Source organism: Chelonia mydas, chromosome 5 (assembly GCF_015237465.2).
Source record: "Chelonia mydas isolate rCheMyd1 chromosome 5, rCheMyd1.pri.v2, whole genome shotgun sequence".
In the NCBI taxonomy this organism is placed as follows: Eukaryota; Metazoa; Chordata; order Testudines; family Cheloniidae; genus Chelonia; species Chelonia mydas.
In genome coordinates, this window is record NC_051245.2 from 71,990,393 (window position 1) to 72,009,570 (window position 19,178).

The window sequence follows — 19,178 nt, forward strand, 5'->3', positions numbered from 1 at the left end:
TTCCGCTGCTTGTGCAGGGAAAGCCACTGGCGGGCCGGGCCGGTTTGTTTACCTGCCGCATCCGCAGGTTCGGCCGATCGCGACTCCCAGTGGCCGCGGTTCGCTGTTCCAGGCCAATGGGAGCTGCTGGAAGCGGCGGCCAGTACGTCCCTCAGCCCGCACCGCTTTCCAGCGGCTCCCATTGGCCTGGAGCAGCGAACCGTGGCCACTGGGAGCCGCAATCGGCCGAACCTGCGGATACGGCAGGTAAACAAACCGGCCTGGCCCGCCAGGGGCTTTCCCCGCACAAGTGGCGGAACAAGTTTGGGAACCACTGCTTTAGACCATTTAAATGACAGGATCCCACAAATCCTTTATAAGTGTTTAAGGATACACAAGGTACATTAATTTTAGGGAAATTTTATTCAGCCTTTTTTTTTGTTTTAAGAAATGGAAGCTAATTATTTGATTTGTCTATTAATCAGTCAAAAGTACATGCACATGCCCCAGTTTTTACAAAATGGGGGCCTAACAGCTGTCACTAGTCGTATAGAATGCAACTGTTCGCTTGCAAAGCAGTGCTTCTCCTAGGCGCTCACTCTGTGGGTGCTCCGGGGCGGGAGCATCCACGGGGAAAAATTGGTGGGTGCTCTGCACCCACCAGCATCCAAGCTCCCCCCCAGCTCACCTCCGCCTCTTCCCCTGAGCATGCCGCATCCCCACTTCTCCTCCCAGGCTCGCTGCCGCAAAACAAGCTGTAGAAGGGAGGCGGGAGGAGCGGGAACATGGCACGCTCAAGGGAGGAGGCGGGGAAGAGGCGGGGCCGGGGTGGGGATTTGGGTAAGGGGTCCAATAGGGGCAGGGAGGGGGCGGAGTTGGGGCGGGGACTTTGGGGAAGAGGTTGGAATGGGAGCAGGGAGGGGCATGAGCACCCACTGGCGCCAGGAGAACTTGGCGCCTATGAGCAGAGGTTTTCAAACTATGGTCCATGAACCACTAGTGGTCTGTGAGCTCCATCAGGTGGTCCGTGGATAGTTCCCTCTAAGGTGCACTCCTGGGTAGCTGCACACAAGAGCGTGAAGGGCCACCCACTTAATTAGGCATGGCATATTTTATTCATATTTTAACTGATATTAAAATATGAGTTATGTGCTTTTATTTGTAGAACAAAAAACCATTAATTATTTTTAAGGGTTTTTTTTAATATAGCGCTTTTATCCAAAGCGCTTTACAGTAGTTAGCTAACGGTACAAACAACATTTGGAAATATCATTAAGTAGTCTGCCGAGACCCTCAGCAATTTTCAAGTGGTCCGTGAAAAAAGAAGTTTGAGAAGCTCTGTTCTAGAGAACACACTACACCTGTGATTTGTAACGGCTTCCAGTTTCTTGTAACCCGTCATGTCCTATATAGTTTAGGTACAAAATACTTCAGGCTGCCACTCGCCCTGTATGGTAACCAGGTGAGATCATTTGAGGAAATTGAGCTAACAGTTCCCTTATTTAATCTGCAATTCAGCAAGCACTTAGGCATATGCTTAACTTTAAGCACTTGAGTAGTGCCATTGACTTCAATGGGTCAAATTACATGCTTAAAGAGAAATGTGATTTAGTACTTTGCTGAATTTTTAATATGGAGGAGGCAGGGAATTTTTCCAGTATCCTCCTTCTCTGGGACTTGCTTTCTTAGTTGTTCTTCCAGAGTCTGAGTTTAACCTTCATGTCAAGTTCCAAAACTCATCTTTTCTTCCAGGGCTAAGGGAGCTGTAATGGGAACACCTCTGTGTGAGTGGTTCAGGGAGAATTTTGTATTTTGGACATTGATTCCAATTTTTATGTTTTATTTAAATTTTACACCTGTACCCAGAGTTCCAATTTTAAAATGATGAAAATAAATAAATAAGTAGAGAAACATACAGCAATATATCTAAATGCAAGTAATTTCTCTTTCTCTTCTTTTAAAAGAAATATCTGTTAAAGAGAATGTTGCCAATATACCATTATTATGCAAGTATTATTCGTCAAAATGTTGATGCTTTGGCAGATGACTATTCTGATCAGTAAGTATTTTTTTAAAAAATTCAAATTTGAAGTGAATTGATTTGATAAAGACTATAATGCAAATTGAAAACAGTATACAGGAAATATTTTAATGAATTTCAGTGTAACTGAAACATTATTACTAATAATGCAGTACCATAAACGTGCATGATATGTGAATTTTAAATGAAATAGCAGCAGCAAGATGGGCTGCCTGTTTTGTTATCAGGATTGGGGGAGGGGGTTAGTAAATTTAGTACTAGAGAATGATAGTGATTTAACACCCTGGAGCATGATATCCCTGATTTATCCATAGAACTTTTGCACCATAGCTATTAGCAGGGCAAGTAGGTCCTCCTGCTCCTTTGTACCTCAGACCTGACCTAAAGGAACGACTTCTAAAGATTAAAGATAATTCAGTTTGCATGGCCACTGAATCCTTAACATCTCTGCTGAGACATGACTGTTACGGCAATAGGGTCAGATCTCACAGTGGCAAGTGCAGTGTAAGAACATGGATAGATAGGTTTGTGGTGGGACTAGAATATATTTAAACCTTGCTAATCCCTACAAACATCTCTGTGCCATCTCTGAGACTGCTATTTGGTTATGTTTTTATTATTGAACCTGCTGTTATTAGCAGAAGACTTCCTGAGATATAATGTCATTTGATAAAATTATGTTTATAGTTAAAAATTATTCATTGGGATAATGCAAAATGTGTAATGTGTGTCCTTTTTTACTTCCCTTCAAGAATTTATTTGGAAAAACTTATTAATACAGCATGTTGGCTGGGTCTCCAAGACTGTTTAAACCTATCTTCTGAACTTTACACTAAGTGGATGGAGAACCCTGACAATGAGTAAGAATGACAATGTAATATTATAGATATGTATATATGGATGTGTAAGTCAGATTTAAATTTAACAGGCCATTACATGGGCAGGTAGTGTAGGGGAGGTTCCTTGTGCACTTCTCTTCTTCCTCTACAGATTGGTAAGACCTAAATTGTAAAAACGTAAATTGATATAATATTTAGTGCTTTTTCAGGTAAACTTGACTTTCATGAAGGATGCAGTTTGACGGCCCTGGAAATTGAACTCTGTCTAAGCACCAAAGAGGCAAAGTGCAGATAAGGCTGTGGAAGTATCCTCAGCACTCTCTCAATTCGCCTCAATTCTAACCTCTGGGTATTGTCTATACCCATTTAATCTTTAGCTGAGCCAAACACTGCTAGTTGTGATGGTGGTTTGTGACGTGGGCACTTGCCCATATCAAATCATTTCATATGTGCTACTTAACAACTATTCATTGTAAATAGCTTTTAGCCATTACAAACCCAGGGCCTGATCAGGCAAAGGTTACTCTAAATTGAAGTGTCATTGATTTCAGTGAGTCTCTAAGAGGGCGTGTAAGCAGCACATGACAGCTGTTGGCAGGACCAAGGTTCTAGGCAGGATTTTAATAAGCAGTGCAGAAGTACCAGTCTGCCATGACATCCATTGCCCTATACAACATTAAGGTTGAAAATGTAAATGAATAAAAAGGCAGGCAATTCAAAAAGCAGGTTCCCACAGAGACGTTAACTTTGTTACATTGCATATACTGTATATGTTACCGTATGACTTTCACAGCTTCAACAGTAGTCTAAACTGTGACATACAGCATCACTGTGGGAAATTTTACAGTTACATATGGCATTGTTGTGGGGGGAGCTTGACAGTTACAATGTTTTATTTTTGGTAGGTTTTTATTAAGGCTGTATAATATGGTAAAAACAAATAAATCCACAATTAGAACATATCCAAAAGCACCCTAAATGGATTTCACAAACTGAAATCAAAAGTGCATGCTGGACTTTTATGTAACTGAAGATGGCCTATATTTGTCAACAAAACCATGTTAGAGTATTCCATTGCAAGAAAAGCCCATATGGCATATTGTAATTCTCACTTCTCTTTTCCTCCCTCTTTTCTTGTTTTTCTATGCAATTATGATAGTTTTGGCACCGGTGAGTCTATGTTCTGTTTATTATTCTTATCCTTTTCATATTTGTATTTTACCTGTTGTAGTATAGTTACTAAATGTGAACAAAAATGTTGTTGGCTCTTATTTGAATCTATGTTCATAAAATTGATGGCTAAGTCAGCTGAACTTGTAGTATTTATAATAAAGTTTGGGGGGGGGCTTAGTAGCTTTGTAATGACTGAACTCATAAAAACTTCTTTTAAAGGTAAACTGAAAAGCTTTAAAATGTTAATCACTATTTAGTATCCAAAATAGAATATTCTTATTATTGTGTAATGTCAGCTGTAAATACTGCAGTTAAGGAAGCAAGATGATTTTCATCATAATCTTCTATTTTCAGTTGTTCATAATTAAGGCTATAATTTTGGCTCAGACATTTTTAGTAAATTTAACAGCAGAGGTATGTGTGTGGGGGGGAATAAATTATGGAAGGATGAGGATCACCAGTAATGTATTTCTTGCTACATGCACCTACACAAAAGCTTTTAAGTAGCAAAAGCAACTGTTGTTATTAATAAGGGTGAGGCTAAGGTTGGGGATAAGCTGTAGAGTGAGCCTGCCCCACCCTTAACCTGGAGTGGAACTCCTGTCCCACTGGGCTGGTCCTGGCTCCCCACTTCAGGCATTGCAATCTGGTGCCCCTTGAACCCTTCATAGATGGAGACAGAAATTGGATGGCTCAAACCTAGTGGCACTGCAACCCATATATCTGGTCACAATGCCACTCAGTTGGGGGAGCGGGGAAGGAATCAAATCTGTTTTAATAAACATTGCCAAGATTTCACAGACTTTATTCAAATTCATGGTTGCCATGACCTCTCTAACAAAATCAATGTCTTATTCATAATTTTTTTGAAATATTCATCTTCCAGGCTGAAACTTTCCATGCTTAGTCTGAGTCCAAAATTGCACTTTTTCAAAAGTTTGAGTTTCTGTTTTTGAGTTAGGTGGAAAAAAATATACTTGTTCTGATTTCATAATGAATAAGACCATTCTTTCTTTGCATACAGTTAATTCACACAACAACTAGTCTTTAAAACTTCACATGTGGCCAGTCCTCACTAAGGAATGGCTGCCATCTATATTTGAAAAACAAGTGCAATTCTGAAGCTATAAGTGATTCAAATATGTTCACTACTAAGTTTTTAATGAGAAAAAATAGCACAGGGGCAAGGAGGCTCTCTATATTTCAGTTCATGGATTTTTTTTCCCCACAGATTGATCAATATATAGGGAGGCACAATTTTTCTACACACTGAACTGGAAAACACACCAAACCTGTAACAGACACAAGATCTGCAGAGAAATCCTTTTGGGTGCTGACACAGTGCATTCATGCTACCCCCCAAGTTCCTTTTCTCCCTCCTGACAGCACAGTTCACAATGCAGTCATTCTGTCATAGGCTGACAATGTCATTATCTTCCATAGTGACATCCCCACAGGCTTGAAAGGGGATATTGCTATGGAGAGCAACCACCCCCCGATGGTTACTGCCTACGTGCACTTACTGCCTAGGTACACTTCCTCCTGACCCATGAAGCTCCAATCAAGTGGACTTGGGGTAATGGGTTTTTATAGGATCTGTGGAAAGAACATGCTGTGGAGCCCCTGCTCCCCTTTTCCCACACACACCAGCCAATATCTTCCAGGTTTTTCTTCCTTTTACTCATGGGAGCAATATGGGCCTAACCTGTTCCGTGTGGCATTGGGAAACTGTGTCACACTACAGCTCTACAGGCTGTGTGTTGCACATGTGTATAGTGCTTTAGATAGACTCCCCTCTCCCCCTGCATTTTCAGAATGGTTGAGGTGCAAAGCCATGGAGCTTGTGTAAAACAAAATGATATAACTCTATCATGCCAGAACTAGGTTTCCTGCCCCATTGTTTCTCCTCAGTTATTTTCCTGTCCATGGTGTTCCTTTTTTCTGTTTTGCCCTATTCTTTTAGAACAAGGAAATGAAATTTTAAAAAGCCTATGCTAGTTTTAATGGTAAGTAATTTAGTACAGAGACATTAGGAAAATAGAACGTTCAGAGTCTTATAGCAGTGGGCCCCTTCCTGCCATAGGGAATCAACCAAAAAATCCAGTTGATGTAAAATGTTTGTAAAGTGCATAGAGATCTTCACACGTATGATATGTTATTATTTCAGTAGAATAGTTAATATTGCTAACAACAAGAAGATTTAGCACCCTGTGCTGTTTTAGTGTTAATGACACTTTTGACTGTTGCAGAAGAAACAAACATTTTCACTCTGGTCTTAGCATGTAAAATGTAGCAGTAGATGAGCCTGAAGGTGTTTTGGATTTGGGTTTTGTTGCAAAATACATCACTTTGTAGGTACCATCCTCTGAAGTGTGAGTAGTGGGAGACAACCTGCTGCATGGAGAGGCAACCATTCTCTTTCTTCATCTTGCATTCTCAAAACATATGGCTCTCTTCTTGAAATGGATAGTGTTTTCCTATCACCTGCACTGCTGGGATAGGCCCTTCTCAGAAAGACCTTTTGGGTGGTGTTTTCATGCAAATGTCATCACACTAGGATGTGATATCACCATATTGTGATGTGACACAAGGATGTTAATTATGTTGGCTAATATGAACTGTTTGCCCAGCCATATTAAAAAAGCTATTCAGTTCACCTTCAAGCATCTCTGTTGTGGTAATGCTTGAATAATAAATGTAAAAATGCAGTCCTCAAATCTAGTTGCTTTTCAGATTTTTGTTCTGTGTTTAGTGCTCTTTTGTGATTATTTTATATTGTAATTGGTGAACATAATATATAATTTTCTGCCATATTTTAGCTGCTTGTTTTCATTTTATAGCAATATGGTGTCAACAACTATTATTCTATTTTACAGGATTCCCTTTACTATTAAAAGAACAATCTGTTGTTATGGTGTTGCAATGGGAAGTGATAAAGAATGGGACTTTGCATGGAAAATGTATAATCATAATAATTCCAAAGAAATAGATAAGGATATAATGCTCTTTGCCATGAGTTGCACCAGAGAGTCCTGGTTGCTTTACAGGTGACTTTGCTCAAATCATATTTTTAATGTATTTAACAGTAAATCATTAATTTCTTAGTTAAGGGTAAAAATAGATATTAATTCAATAATAAGTTATCCATTGTTTAAAGTGCAGTCCTACTCCTAAAAATAGCTTTATAAACATTGCATTATTGAGTCCATAATTACCATAATTATCATTTCTCAATGGCTTCAAAGAAAATCTGCTTAGCTTATAAGTAAAAATATAGTGAAGCTGGATTCTATGATTGTTTATGTCCACTTTGCACCACTGAGAAGCACAAGATAGACAGGCAAGCAGAGCATCTCTCTCTTATTGGGGTAAACTCCATTGGTATAAAGCTTGCAGAGGCAGCATAGCTGCCTCCTGTGGCAGCCACTCCTCTGCCATGGGGGGCATGTCAGGAGATGGAAGGAGTATATCGAGGGTGAGGGTGGGAACAGAAAAGACATGATAGAGCAGAGCACTGCTATGCTGATGCTCCATTGTTCTGTGGTCATTTAAGGACCTTATGCCACTTTTTATAAGTTAGAGCTTGTCCTTACCAGCTCTAACCAGTTCCGGGAACTTCCCCTGGCTCCCTGATGGCCCTCTCCTCCCTGTGCCTGAGAGAGTGAGAATCCAATGCATTTTTCCAAATGGCAGTCTGCAAAGTCACTTAGGAAGAGGAAAGTCAAGATGGGCTAGTTCTGTCTCACAAACAGTAAATATTCTACAATTAGAAATTAGTTAACAATCCTGTCTCTGTTGCTCAGCCAGAGAAAATTCAGGTGACCTGCACCTGCCTTATGCATGTGGCAACTACCAGTGGGGAGCCTCTGAGAACACAGCTCCTTTGGCAGCCATGTTGCTCTGGAGGGTGGGAAGCATTCCTTAGGCATTAGGGACTTACCCAGGAGATCTGTGGCATTTCTGTTATCTTGACATACCCCATTGTGGCATGAAGGATCCTGCTTCCTGCTCACTCTGCAGGAGGGCAAACCCCAACCTTGCTCCTGACAGGATGAGACCATAGAAACTAAGAATCTATGGATTTTTTTTCTGTGGAAGGGATAATTTGCCCCTAACATTTTCTGAGTAGTGCAAACATAAGGAAAATGAATATGCCCATACCCTGTGCAATGCTTTTTCTACATTGAGAACGTAAACCCAGTAAGTAATGAATGGTTAATGTTTATATTAAACATAAAAAGAAAAGGAGGACTTGTGGCACCTTAGAGACTAACAAATTTATTTGAGCATAAGCTTTCGTGAGCTACAGCTCACTTCATCGGATGCATTCAGTGGAAAATACAGTGGGGAGATTTATATACACAGAGAACATGAAAGAATGGGTGTTATCATACACACTGTAAGGAGAGTGATCACTTAAGTTGAGCTATTACCAGCAGGAGAGCGGGGGGCTACAAAAGGGTTTCTCCCCCTCCCCCGCTCTCCTGCTGGTAATAGCTCACCTTACCTGATCACTCTCCTAACAGTGTGTATGGTAACACCCATTGTTTCATGTTCTCTGTGTATATAAATCTCCCCACTGTATTTTCCACTGAATGCATCCGATGAAGTGAGCTGTAGCTCACGAAAGCTTATGCTCAAATAAATTTGTTAGTCTCTAAGGTGCCACAAGTACTCCTTTTCTTTTTGCGGATACAGACTAACACGGCTGCTACTCTGCTATATTAAACATGGTACTCTAATGATACAGGCAGCTCATAAGGTCAATGTTTGTATTCTAAATAGTTATATTTTCAATGAATTTTTCCAACAGATATTTGCAGTACTCACTCAACAGTTCATTATTGTCTTCTAATAATACGGCCATAGTCATTTCAAATGTGGCATCTACTGAGATTGGCCAACGCATAGCTTGGGAATTTGTAACAGAAAATTGGCTACTTTTAAATGAAAGGTATGGTGAGCAACTAAATGATGTAATTCATCTTTATTTCTACAGTTGTTTCTCTGACTCTCTTCTCTACCTTAAGTTTGAGCTGTAGAGCCCAATTGCAGATGTTCTACTCCAGAAGTGCCTGCATTTCCATGGTGGTCTAAGTTATTCCTACATAGAAAGGCTAGAATTATCAGAAGGGCTCAGCTTTCATTAAGGCACCAAAATAAGTGGCTGGAAGAGCTCAACAGAAGTATGCTTGTGTCCCCGTAAATGTTTCAATGGGAGCTAAGGGGTGCTGACCCGCTTTGAAAAATCTGGACCCCTTTTTGGTGACTAAATGGGAGCTGAGCTTTTCTGAAAATCTGGCCCCAACTGTAAGACGGTGAGCATTTAAAAATCTGACTCATAGTGCTACCTTTTAAAGTGCTTTGTGGCGAAAAACATTTTAAAAATGTGAGGGTTTACTGTTTGTTAAATAACATGAAAACTGGTGTACTCCAGAGTTCCATACACTCCATACAGCACAAATATTTAAACTGGAAGCACTGGAAGGTAGTTGGATCCTATAACTCATTGGTAAGAATAGGAAAGGGTATGACCCAAATATTGTGGCAGGAGAATGGCTGGTCATCTAGGAATGAGATGTTGGGGGCAGATAAAAAAGGAAGGACTGGTATGTGTGTGGTATGATTCTGGAAGCAAGGAGAATGAACAGAGGAGGTTTAAAGAGTGGTCAGACATGGTGGGGGGAAGGGTGAGTGGGCAGGAACGCTCTTGGATCAGATGGGCATCCAAACTTTCAGATGGAAAATGCTATTGCTCTTTCATTTTATCCATCATGAGTTTATCAAGGCTATCAATATAATGGTTTAAGACAATACAGGCTTCTTGTATATAAATATGAAACTTTCCAGTTCAGCCTCTTTACCGAGTAAAGCCTGGGACAAATTGTATGGCAAACATGCAGTCAGCTTTTATATAGTAGGAAAATGCATTCTTATTTGGAAATGTTAGATGCTTGCATAGGGGAGTCCTGCATGGCATAAAGCTGGGATACATCATTTACACCATGTGCTACTAGCCTCCCGAGCACAGGAGATGGAACAAAAGTGGGATGGGATGTGGTTGTATCCTTTTGCACTCCTGCTATCCCTGGCTGGCAGAATGGTCCCAAGAGGACCATTACTGGTGGTATAACGTAGAGCAGCCATTTGATTTTGTGTGTGTGCAACATAACTTAGCCCCTAACGATAACCCAGTGTAGGGCCAGTTGTGGCAGCTTTTGCCACCACAACCTGTCCCCTGGCAGAATTTTTGTGCCACTGTGGAACGCTGCACAATTATACTGATGTGAAATCTATTGTGAATCTTGTCCCCCACTTTCAAATGAAAACCCTGCCAATAGGAATATACTGAGATATCTGAAACTACATTTTAATCCTACTAGGGCAAATGATGAAAGGGGCATAACTCCCATTGAATTAAATGATTATTTAACCTGCTTACTCCAGGGCTGGATATAGTCCCTAGTATCTTTTATATCAGAATATGCCATGGCTCTGATTCAATACACTGATATTTCTCTTCCTCCTTCAAACTCTTGTACCTGATTATTTGCATGTGACTGACAATGGATGAGCATATTATTCTAGTCTCTTCTAACTTGATTATGATTTTTAACTGTGTATAAATGGCAGAGTTTACCCGATTAGAAAAGTCAGATGATTCCTGTCTATTTACCCTAGAGTGAGAGCAAATCTTTTACAGAAAGGAAAATTATTTGTAAACTGCACTCTGCATCCGGCATACATATTTGCCTCACAAATTTAAACTCTGAGAATATTTCTTTAAATAATGGGGGGGAGGAGAGAACTCAGACTACTAAATTTCAGTTTCAAAGTTTCAACATAATAATAGATTAGGCTTGGCGAATATGCTTACAGAAGAGGAACTCAGGCTGATGGCATATTTACCAACATATTATCAAAATGCTTCTCTTCCTGACTGATATTTATATTACTTTATAGGCATGGGAATGGAATACTACAGAGATTATTGAGAATTATGGAAAACTTTGTCAATACAGACTTACAGATCCAAGAGGTAAGTTACTTATATGCCATTGGATAAATAACTAATTTAAATCTTGCTGTCAATTTGTAAATAGTTTTTTTTAAAATTACATATTTCTTAAAAAGAAATGGAAAACATGAATTGTATTGAATAAATATATGGAAACTCATTGTGGTTTTTGTTGAGACATAGAGATAGGGGTGCAACCAGAATTTTGCTAAGGATGGGGCACAGAGCTCTCCCTCCCATGCCATGTACCCAGACCAAATCCCCCACTGCCTCTTCACCCAGACCTGTTTCTCCCCCGTGCACCTAGCTCTACACACGGACCCCTCCTGCTGCCCCACACCCAGCCCTGTGCTTTCCCCCCATATTGCCATGTCCCCAGCTCCAAGTTCTCTCCCCTGCACCCAGCCCCATGCTCTTACTCAGTGAGACATAATCCTCATCAGGAGGCAAACTGTCATGGGAGCCCTTGTCCCCATCCTCTTCCTTCATATCAGCTTCTCAAGGAAGCACCAAAAGCCCAGATTTAACCCGCCAACATTCCTCCCTCTGGCCCCCAGTCCCAGTCTCCTTGCCTTGCTTCTGCTCCCCTGCCCACCCCCCAGCTCCCAATCCGAGCCTCCCTGCCTAACCAATCTCCAGCTCCCAGTCTCATTGCCCAACCAATCACAGCATCCTCCCCTGGGCTCCCAGGCTCCCCGGCTCCCCATCCAACCTGTCCTTGCCTCTTCCAGCTCCTAGACCCAGTCCCTTTGTCCAACCTCTTCCAGTCCCCCCACCAATTCCCAATCACAGTTTCTTTTCCTATTCCAGTCCCAGTCTCACCAGACTCCTTGTGCCAGTCTACTCCCTTTCCTTCCTTGGGTCTGCATTTTGTCCCCTGTGCATTTGGATAAGATGGCTTCCTGGCCCAGTGGAGGTCCATTGATACCAAAAGAGAGACAGGTTTCAGAGTAGCAGCCGTTTAAGTCTGTATTCGCAAAAAGAAAAGGAGTACTTGTGGCACCTTAGAGACTAACAAATTTATTTGAGCATAAGCTTTCGTGAGCTACAGCTCACTTCATCAGATGCATTCAGTGGAAAATACAATGGGGAGATTTATATACACAGAGAACATGAAACAATGGGTGTTACCATACACACTGTAAGGAGAGTGATCACTTAAGATGAGCTAATACCAGCAGGAGAGCGGGGGCGGAGGGGAACCTTTTGTAGTGATAATCAAGGTGGGCCATTTCCAGCAGTTGATAAGAACGTCTGATGAACGGGGGGGGGGAGGGGGAATAAACATGGGGAATAGTTTTACTTTGTGTAATGACCCATCCACTCCCAGTCTCTATTCAAGCCTAAGTTAATTGTATCCAGGTTGCAAATTAATTCCAATTCAGCAGTCTCTCGTTGGAGTCTGTTTTTGAAGTTTTTTTGTTGAAGAATTGTCACTTTTAGGTCTCTAATTGAGTGACCAGAGAGATTGAAGTGTTCTCCGATTGGTTTTTGAATGTTATAATTCTTGACGTCTGATTTGTGTCCATTTATTCTTTTACGTAGAGATTGTCCAGTTTGACCAATGTACATGGCAGAGGGGCATTGCTGGCACATGATGGCATATATCACATTGGTGGATGTGCAGGTGAACAAGCCTCTGATAGTGTGGCTGATGTGATTAGGCCCTATGATGGTGTCCCCTGAATAGATATGTGGACACAGTTGGCAACGGGCTTTGTTGCAAGGATAGGTTCCTGGTTTAGTGGTTCTGTTGTGCAACGAGAGACTGCTGAATTGGAATTAATTTGCAAACTGGATACAATTAACTTAGGCTTGAATAGAGACTGGGATGGGTCATTACACAAAGTAAAACTATTTCCCCATGTTTATTCCCCTCCCCCCTCCCCCACTGTTCCTCAGACGTTCTTGTCAACTGCTGGAAATGGCCCACCTTGATTATCACTACAAAAGGTTCCCCCCGTCCCCGTCCCCCCCGCCCCGCTCTCCTGCTGGTATTAGCTCATCTTAAGTGATCACTCTCCGTACAGTGTGTATGGTAACACCCATTGTTTCATGTTCTCTGTGTATATAAATCTCCCCACTGTATTTTCCACTGAATGCATCTGATGAAGTGAGCTGTAGCTCACGAAAGCTTATGCTCAAATAAAATTGTTAGTCTCTAAGGTGCCACAAGTACTCCTTTTTTAAAAGAGAGACAGGTTCCCTGCTCTCAGTTGTGGTGCCTGATCATTAGAGGGAAAGGTTGGCTTGGCCCCTGTAGCCCTGGGCTGGAGCATGCTCATTAACTCTGTGGGATGGCACATGCTCAGTTTGGTTACAGGTAGGAGATGTGAGAGGCTCGAGCAGGCTCAATGAGGATGAAATATTTGGAGAGTTAACTGTTATAATCAAAGTAGTATCTACTGAGCAAATGCCAACTGATTCCCTCCTCCCCCAAAGGCTTATAACTTGGCCTTATCTAAGTGGATTTTCATGGGGACAGCAAAAGGCACATCCCTGATACAAAGACCCCTAGAAATTTTTAACATGGGCAAAATAATGTATTTTTTCCTAACCTCGTTCTTTGAAATGGCTAAACGATTTTGGACGAAATTTTCCAAATAATTCAGTCTGAGGCAGACTCAGAACATGGAAATTTTCAGCCTAAACTGTTGAAGTTTTACCAAGTTGTAAGCAACTGAAAACAGACACAGGGAACCTTTTTTAATAGGTGGCACTAGGAACCTCCCCTATAATGTATTTACCTGTACACACAATACGATTTCACTACGGAGGAATTTTAAGATTGCAGTTAGCTTTTCAGTTAAAACAGAGTTTAAATCTTTTGTTAGGCATAAAAACAAATATTGATTATTACAAAAATGGCAGCATTTACTCCCAATCCTTGTCTACTGTAGGATTCCCCCAAAATTTCCACCAATGCTAACACCAGTGCAGCTCGGTTGGTAGGAACAATTCTGGGAGCAATTGTGATAGGGTGACCAGACAGCAAGTGTGAAAAATCAGGACTTTTTTTTTCAAGGGGTATAGTTGCGTATATAAGACAAAGCCCCTAACATCAAGACGTCTGGTCACCCTAAATTGCGTAGTCAGGGCACTGGTAGCTGCTGATATTTTTAACAACATGTTGTGTAGACCTGCTGTGAACAGACTGAGATGACACGATGGTTAAAGTGTCAGTGGCTGCCAGAAGCCGAATCTAGGATTGTGCGGCCCGTGTTACTGCCACCACTGGAGCTTCTGTAATGGTGGGAAATTATTCCAGGAAAAAATCCTAGAGTGGACAAACTCAGAGTAAAGATTGTATTTTCCAGAAATGTACAAGTAAATCCATTCAGGAAATTAGTAGTTCAAAGAAATTGACTCCATCTTACATTCATGGCTGCAGACTAAAGCCTTTTCAGATCTTTCTAGCCTACAAATGCCTCTCTCTCTCTCTTTTTTGCAACATTTCCATCACTCTTTAGGTAGATGTCCATAGAACTTGTGCATAGGCTAGTCTGAAAAAAACAACCCAAGTTATTAATCATAGCTGTTTCTAGTTGTACCCTGGGAGCAATTATTCATCAAAAGCTGATGTCTAAAATTTTATACATCTGGGTAGAGCTCCTTGCTCTGGCTCCTTCATGCTGAGAAGTGGTTGTGTGGTGTGAAGGGGACCCCAAAGACATGTCTACACTGCAGCTGGGAGCATGCCTCCCAGCCCAGGTAGACAGACTTGCACTACAGTGGCTGGAGGTAGCTAAAAATAGCAGTGTGGATGTTGCGGCTTCAGTGGAGACCCGAGCTCAGACCCAAGGACTCCAAACTACAATGTCCACACTGCTATTTTTAGAGCATTAGCTCAAGCTGAGCTAGCATAGGTCTGTCTATCCATGCTGGAAGGCTTGCTCCCAGATGCAGTGTAGACATACCCTGAAAGTTCTGGTTCCAGCATGGGGGCAGATTTCCCCCAGAGCAAGCACTGTGAAGACAGCCATAAAGCTGTTTCCGAGGATCCCCTCACAAACCATACTGTAGAGGGCATGTTGGGCTGAAAAGGGCATGTGCGGGATGAGACTACAGCCTGCACCAGGGAGGAGTTTGGGGGCAGTGTGTGGCCCAAAGGACAGCCCTTGGAGGCTACCATAACTTAGGCCAGATGTTCTCACAACAAATTTTTGGTGGCCTCAAAATGCGGCCACCAACTCTTGCTGGTTGCTGGCTGCTCTGACAATTTTTCCTAAAATACTTAATTAACTTTAGGAAAAACAAATAAATATGCACATATTCATGTCCAAAGCATTGTAATTTATCTATGTAGGGGTTTTTTTTTTGCAGACTCGGTAATAAAAATAATGTACAGCTGTCTATTCTTTACTGGACCTAAACAGAATAGAAACACAAATAAGGTCCTTTGAACATGCTTGTCTTTTTTTTTTTTTTTTAAAGACTTGCTAGCTAAAAGTAAGTCTGCCCTGAAAAGTGATATTTGTATGTTTGTTAATTTCACTTTTCACAGCAGACTTACTCAGCCCCAGCAGGCCCGGGGACAAAGTAAGCCCTGGATGGGGAGGTGGCAACAGAGGCAATGGGGCCAAGGGCAATGGGGCACTGGAGGAGGCAGCTGGGGCCAGAGGTAATGGGGGTGGGGGGTGAGCTCAGGGCCAGAGCCCGCCACTGTGCAGCCAGGGAACGGAGCCCAAAGCCCCACACCCAGGGGACAGAGCCTCAAGTCCCACAGCTGGAGCCTGCTGTCTGCCACCCCAGGGCTGAAGCCCAACTCCACCATCCTCAGGAACATGGAGAACTCACTGACTGCCTGCTCTTCCAGCTTGTGTGTCTCCAGAGAGGGGTGGGGCCCAACCACTGCTGGTAGCCCCTGGGGAGGGGCTGCTGCTCCCCCCCAATCACTGTCCAGGAGGCTGTGGCTGCAAGAAAAGCCCCTGGTGGCCACATTTGAGAAACACTGACTTAGGCTATGTCTTTCCTGCAACAAAGGTGTGTGTGTGGGTTTTTTTTTTTACAGCAAGATGACTAATGCTCTTTAGCTATCCCACTGTAAAATCCTAGTGGGGACAAGGCACTGACATTTTTACCATGAGGAGCTAGGCAAGATCAACACTATGCCCCTGCCTCTGGTGGACTTCACCGAGTTTACCGAGCGGTAAGACTACAGCACCTTGTCTGTGCTAGGATTTTACAGCAGGATAGCTAACATGCATTAGTTATCCTGCAGTAAAGTCATGCCTTTTTTGGCAAGCCTATAAGTTACACTGGGTGCCTCTCCAGCCCTCAGATTTACCCAAGACCAGGAGGGCATAAAAGTGCTTTAAAGCCATCTTAACCCCCTTCCTCCTGGGCTATGTTCTATGCTGTGCCTCTAAGAGGCACAGCACACAATCTCACCCCAGAACTCTGCTGTCTGTAACTATAGGTGTGAACTACTTTGAAAAAGAAAAGGTGCCAGGCCAGTGAAGCCTCAAAGCTCTGCAGACGCAGAGTTCCTGCTTTCATCTTTAAGGGGCTCAATTTTCAGCAGTGCAGGGCACTCCCACTCTGAAAATCATCCCCTTTAAGGTATCCCAATCTGGGCCCCCAAAATCACTTTTGAACATTTAAGCCACAGTATAGGAGCTTTGCAGAGCAAGCACCTTCCTAAGCTAAAGTTTTAAGTGTCAAATTCTGGCTCCATTGATGTCAAATGCAAAACTCCCATTGATTTCAGTGAGATTAGTATTGTACCTTTAAATGTAAATTTAAACCCTAAATGTAAAAAACAAGCTCTTATCTAGACAGTTATAAGATATCTGTCGAAAGTGCATTCAATTTTTCAACTCAAAGTACTCTGTAGACTAACTTTATGTATCTATATTTTTTTAGTTGCAGCTTTTTTACAATACTACACTGGACGAGGATCTACGGACTGCTACTACTGAAACATTGCAGTTTGCAAAGTTTGCAAATAAGGAAAGGAGAAAACTCATAGCCAGATTTACTGATTGGTTACGGAAAAATATAGATGACTGACTTCTGAAATCTGTTTCTCACATATATTCTATTAGAATATAGCTTGCTAGCATTTTTATACTATTTTATGATTTAATAAAGAGATGAAGCACATGATTTATATTCGAAACCAAAGATTCTAACCACAAAGCCAGACCAACCTGATTCACAATGGAAGCATAAAATTCTACAGAAAACATGCAAGAAAACTATCTGCATATTACATCTATCTTATTTCCCTACGGGATGATGCTTGAGAGACTTATTCTTAAATAAAGTCAAGAAAAATCTGCAGAAACATTTTTAAAATATGTCAGCACTTTGGGGGAATGAGCCCTGTGGTTAAAACACAGGACTGGAAGTTAAAAGACTTGGGTTTTATTCTCTGTTCTGACACTGGCTTGCTGTGTGACCTTTAGGCAAGTCATTTAATCACACTGAGCCTCAGTTTTTGTATTTGTGAAAAGGTAATGGGGACGATAATACGTAAGTTAGAGCAGCGTTATGGAACTTTAACTCTTGAATGTTTGTTTGTGAAGTGCCTCTTGATCCTCAGAGGGAAAGCACTACAGGAATCCAAAGCTTACGTTTTTATATATTGCGTGCTTTTTCATCTACACTAAATTTCATTAGAGAATTTGTAGAAGTTTTACTTTCTTCCGGCCTGTTATTAGACTTAATGGAGATGACTGACAGCCAAATAAAACTCAGGCCATTAGTATTAAAGCAAGTCTATTAGCTTTTGGTTAAAGTGTATTAGTTTGTGGGTTTGTTTATTTGCACAGTTAACAAATTATGAAAAAATGAAGTTGCACCAGTACCCCAATAAACAAAGAAAGTAATATTACATTACCCTAGGGAAACCCAGTGAGGAAGTAACAGGCAGTGTTATAAAGGAAATAAAGAGCACAAAACAGAGCAATATCCAGGATTTCAAAATCAGAGTTTTCAATGTGGAAAATTCGTTGTTGGGTTCCCAGTGCGCATACGAGGATGCTGACAGCCACATCCTTAGCCCCAACTAAGGGTATGTCTAAACTTGGAGCTGGGGGTGCGATTCCCAGCCTGAGGAGATATGTAGCTGTGGCAGCACGGGCAGCAGGAAAGGCTGACCACCCTGAGTATGTGCCTATGGTCTTGGATGGGTACGTACGCCGGGTGGGTAGCCCCTCCCACTGCTCCTATGGCTGTGGCTACGCTCTATTTTTAGCACACCCGCTTGATCAAAACTAGTGCAGGAGTGTCTCCTGGAGCTTGGAATCACACCCCCAGCTCAAAGGGTAGTTACACCCTTAGTCTCCTCTGCACCTCTCCAATGGTGCAAAGTATAATTAAAGCTGCCTTTAGGCAGTACTGGAGGATTCTGTCAGCACAAGGGACATATCTGCTGATGTAGCCAGCTCTATGCTAAACACTCCTGGTCTCCCCAGCACCCATTCCAGGATGGGGAGGGTTTGGGGGCGGAATGCAATATGTTCCACTGATCATGGATCGCAAAGGAGCTGCTCCCTGCTAGCATGACTTAGAGCTTCTTCAGATAGATGCATGACTGATTTGTCCCCCTGCAGGACTGGTGCGAGGTGGAAAGGAATGGAATGACACCTAGGCTACCCCAGGTGGGCACCACTCTACACAATCTCACTGCAGGATTTATCTACCTAACTTTCAGCACCCAGCCTATCCAAACCATTGTCTTTCCCAGCTATCTGTAAACATTCTCCCCTTTTCTTGTGTACAGAAATGTCAGGTTTTTTCCTGAATAAAAATATGTTAATAATTTAATCACCAATCTGTAAATATTTACAAAAGCAATTGTAAATAAGAAAATATTTCAAAATCACTATTGATTAATTGTGTGCTTCTTTAATAACATACCCTTTATATCCTTACAGCAACAATATAGTGATTGATTTTCCTAGAGTGTATGCCATATTGTATGTCTCTTTTCAAGCCTGAGACTAAATAGCAGGAAGAAACCCAGAATTACTTGGTGCCTAATGTTGGCAGCCACTCAAAGAAAAGGAAGGCAAAACTTTTACCTCTTGATACTGCTTCTTGCTCTGCTGAGAATAGACAGTTGAAAACATGTCTAAGAACGTATCCCTTTTCCAGGTAATTCTGTCTGAAATAACTGCAG

At 41.8% G+C, this 19,178-nt stretch overlaps 1 protein-coding gene across 3 annotated transcripts in view; it reads left to right on the forward strand.

Annotated features, from left to right (window-relative positions):
- LVRN (laeverin) overlaps positions 1–18,823 on the forward strand; it is a 61,751-nt gene extending 42,928 nt beyond the window's left edge. For 2 of the 3 annotated variants that reach the window (XM_037901579.2, XM_037901580.2), the window contains 6 exons: positions 1,944–2,038; positions 2,773–2,880; positions 6,909–7,079; positions 8,846–8,986; positions 10,996–11,071; positions 16,916–18,823. In XM_037901579.2, the coding sequence (XP_037757507.2) occupies positions 1,944–2,038; positions 2,773–2,880; positions 6,909–7,079; positions 8,846–8,986; positions 10,996–11,071; positions 16,916–17,062 (738 nt within the window). In that variant the 3' untranslated portion in view covers positions 17,063–18,823. The remainder of the gene's footprint in view (positions 1–1,943; positions 2,039–2,772; positions 2,881–6,908; positions 7,080–8,845; positions 8,987–10,995; positions 11,072–16,915) is intronic. The other variant, XM_037901581.2, reaches the window with a different exon arrangement.
- Positions 18,824–19,178: the final 355 nt, after the last annotated feature.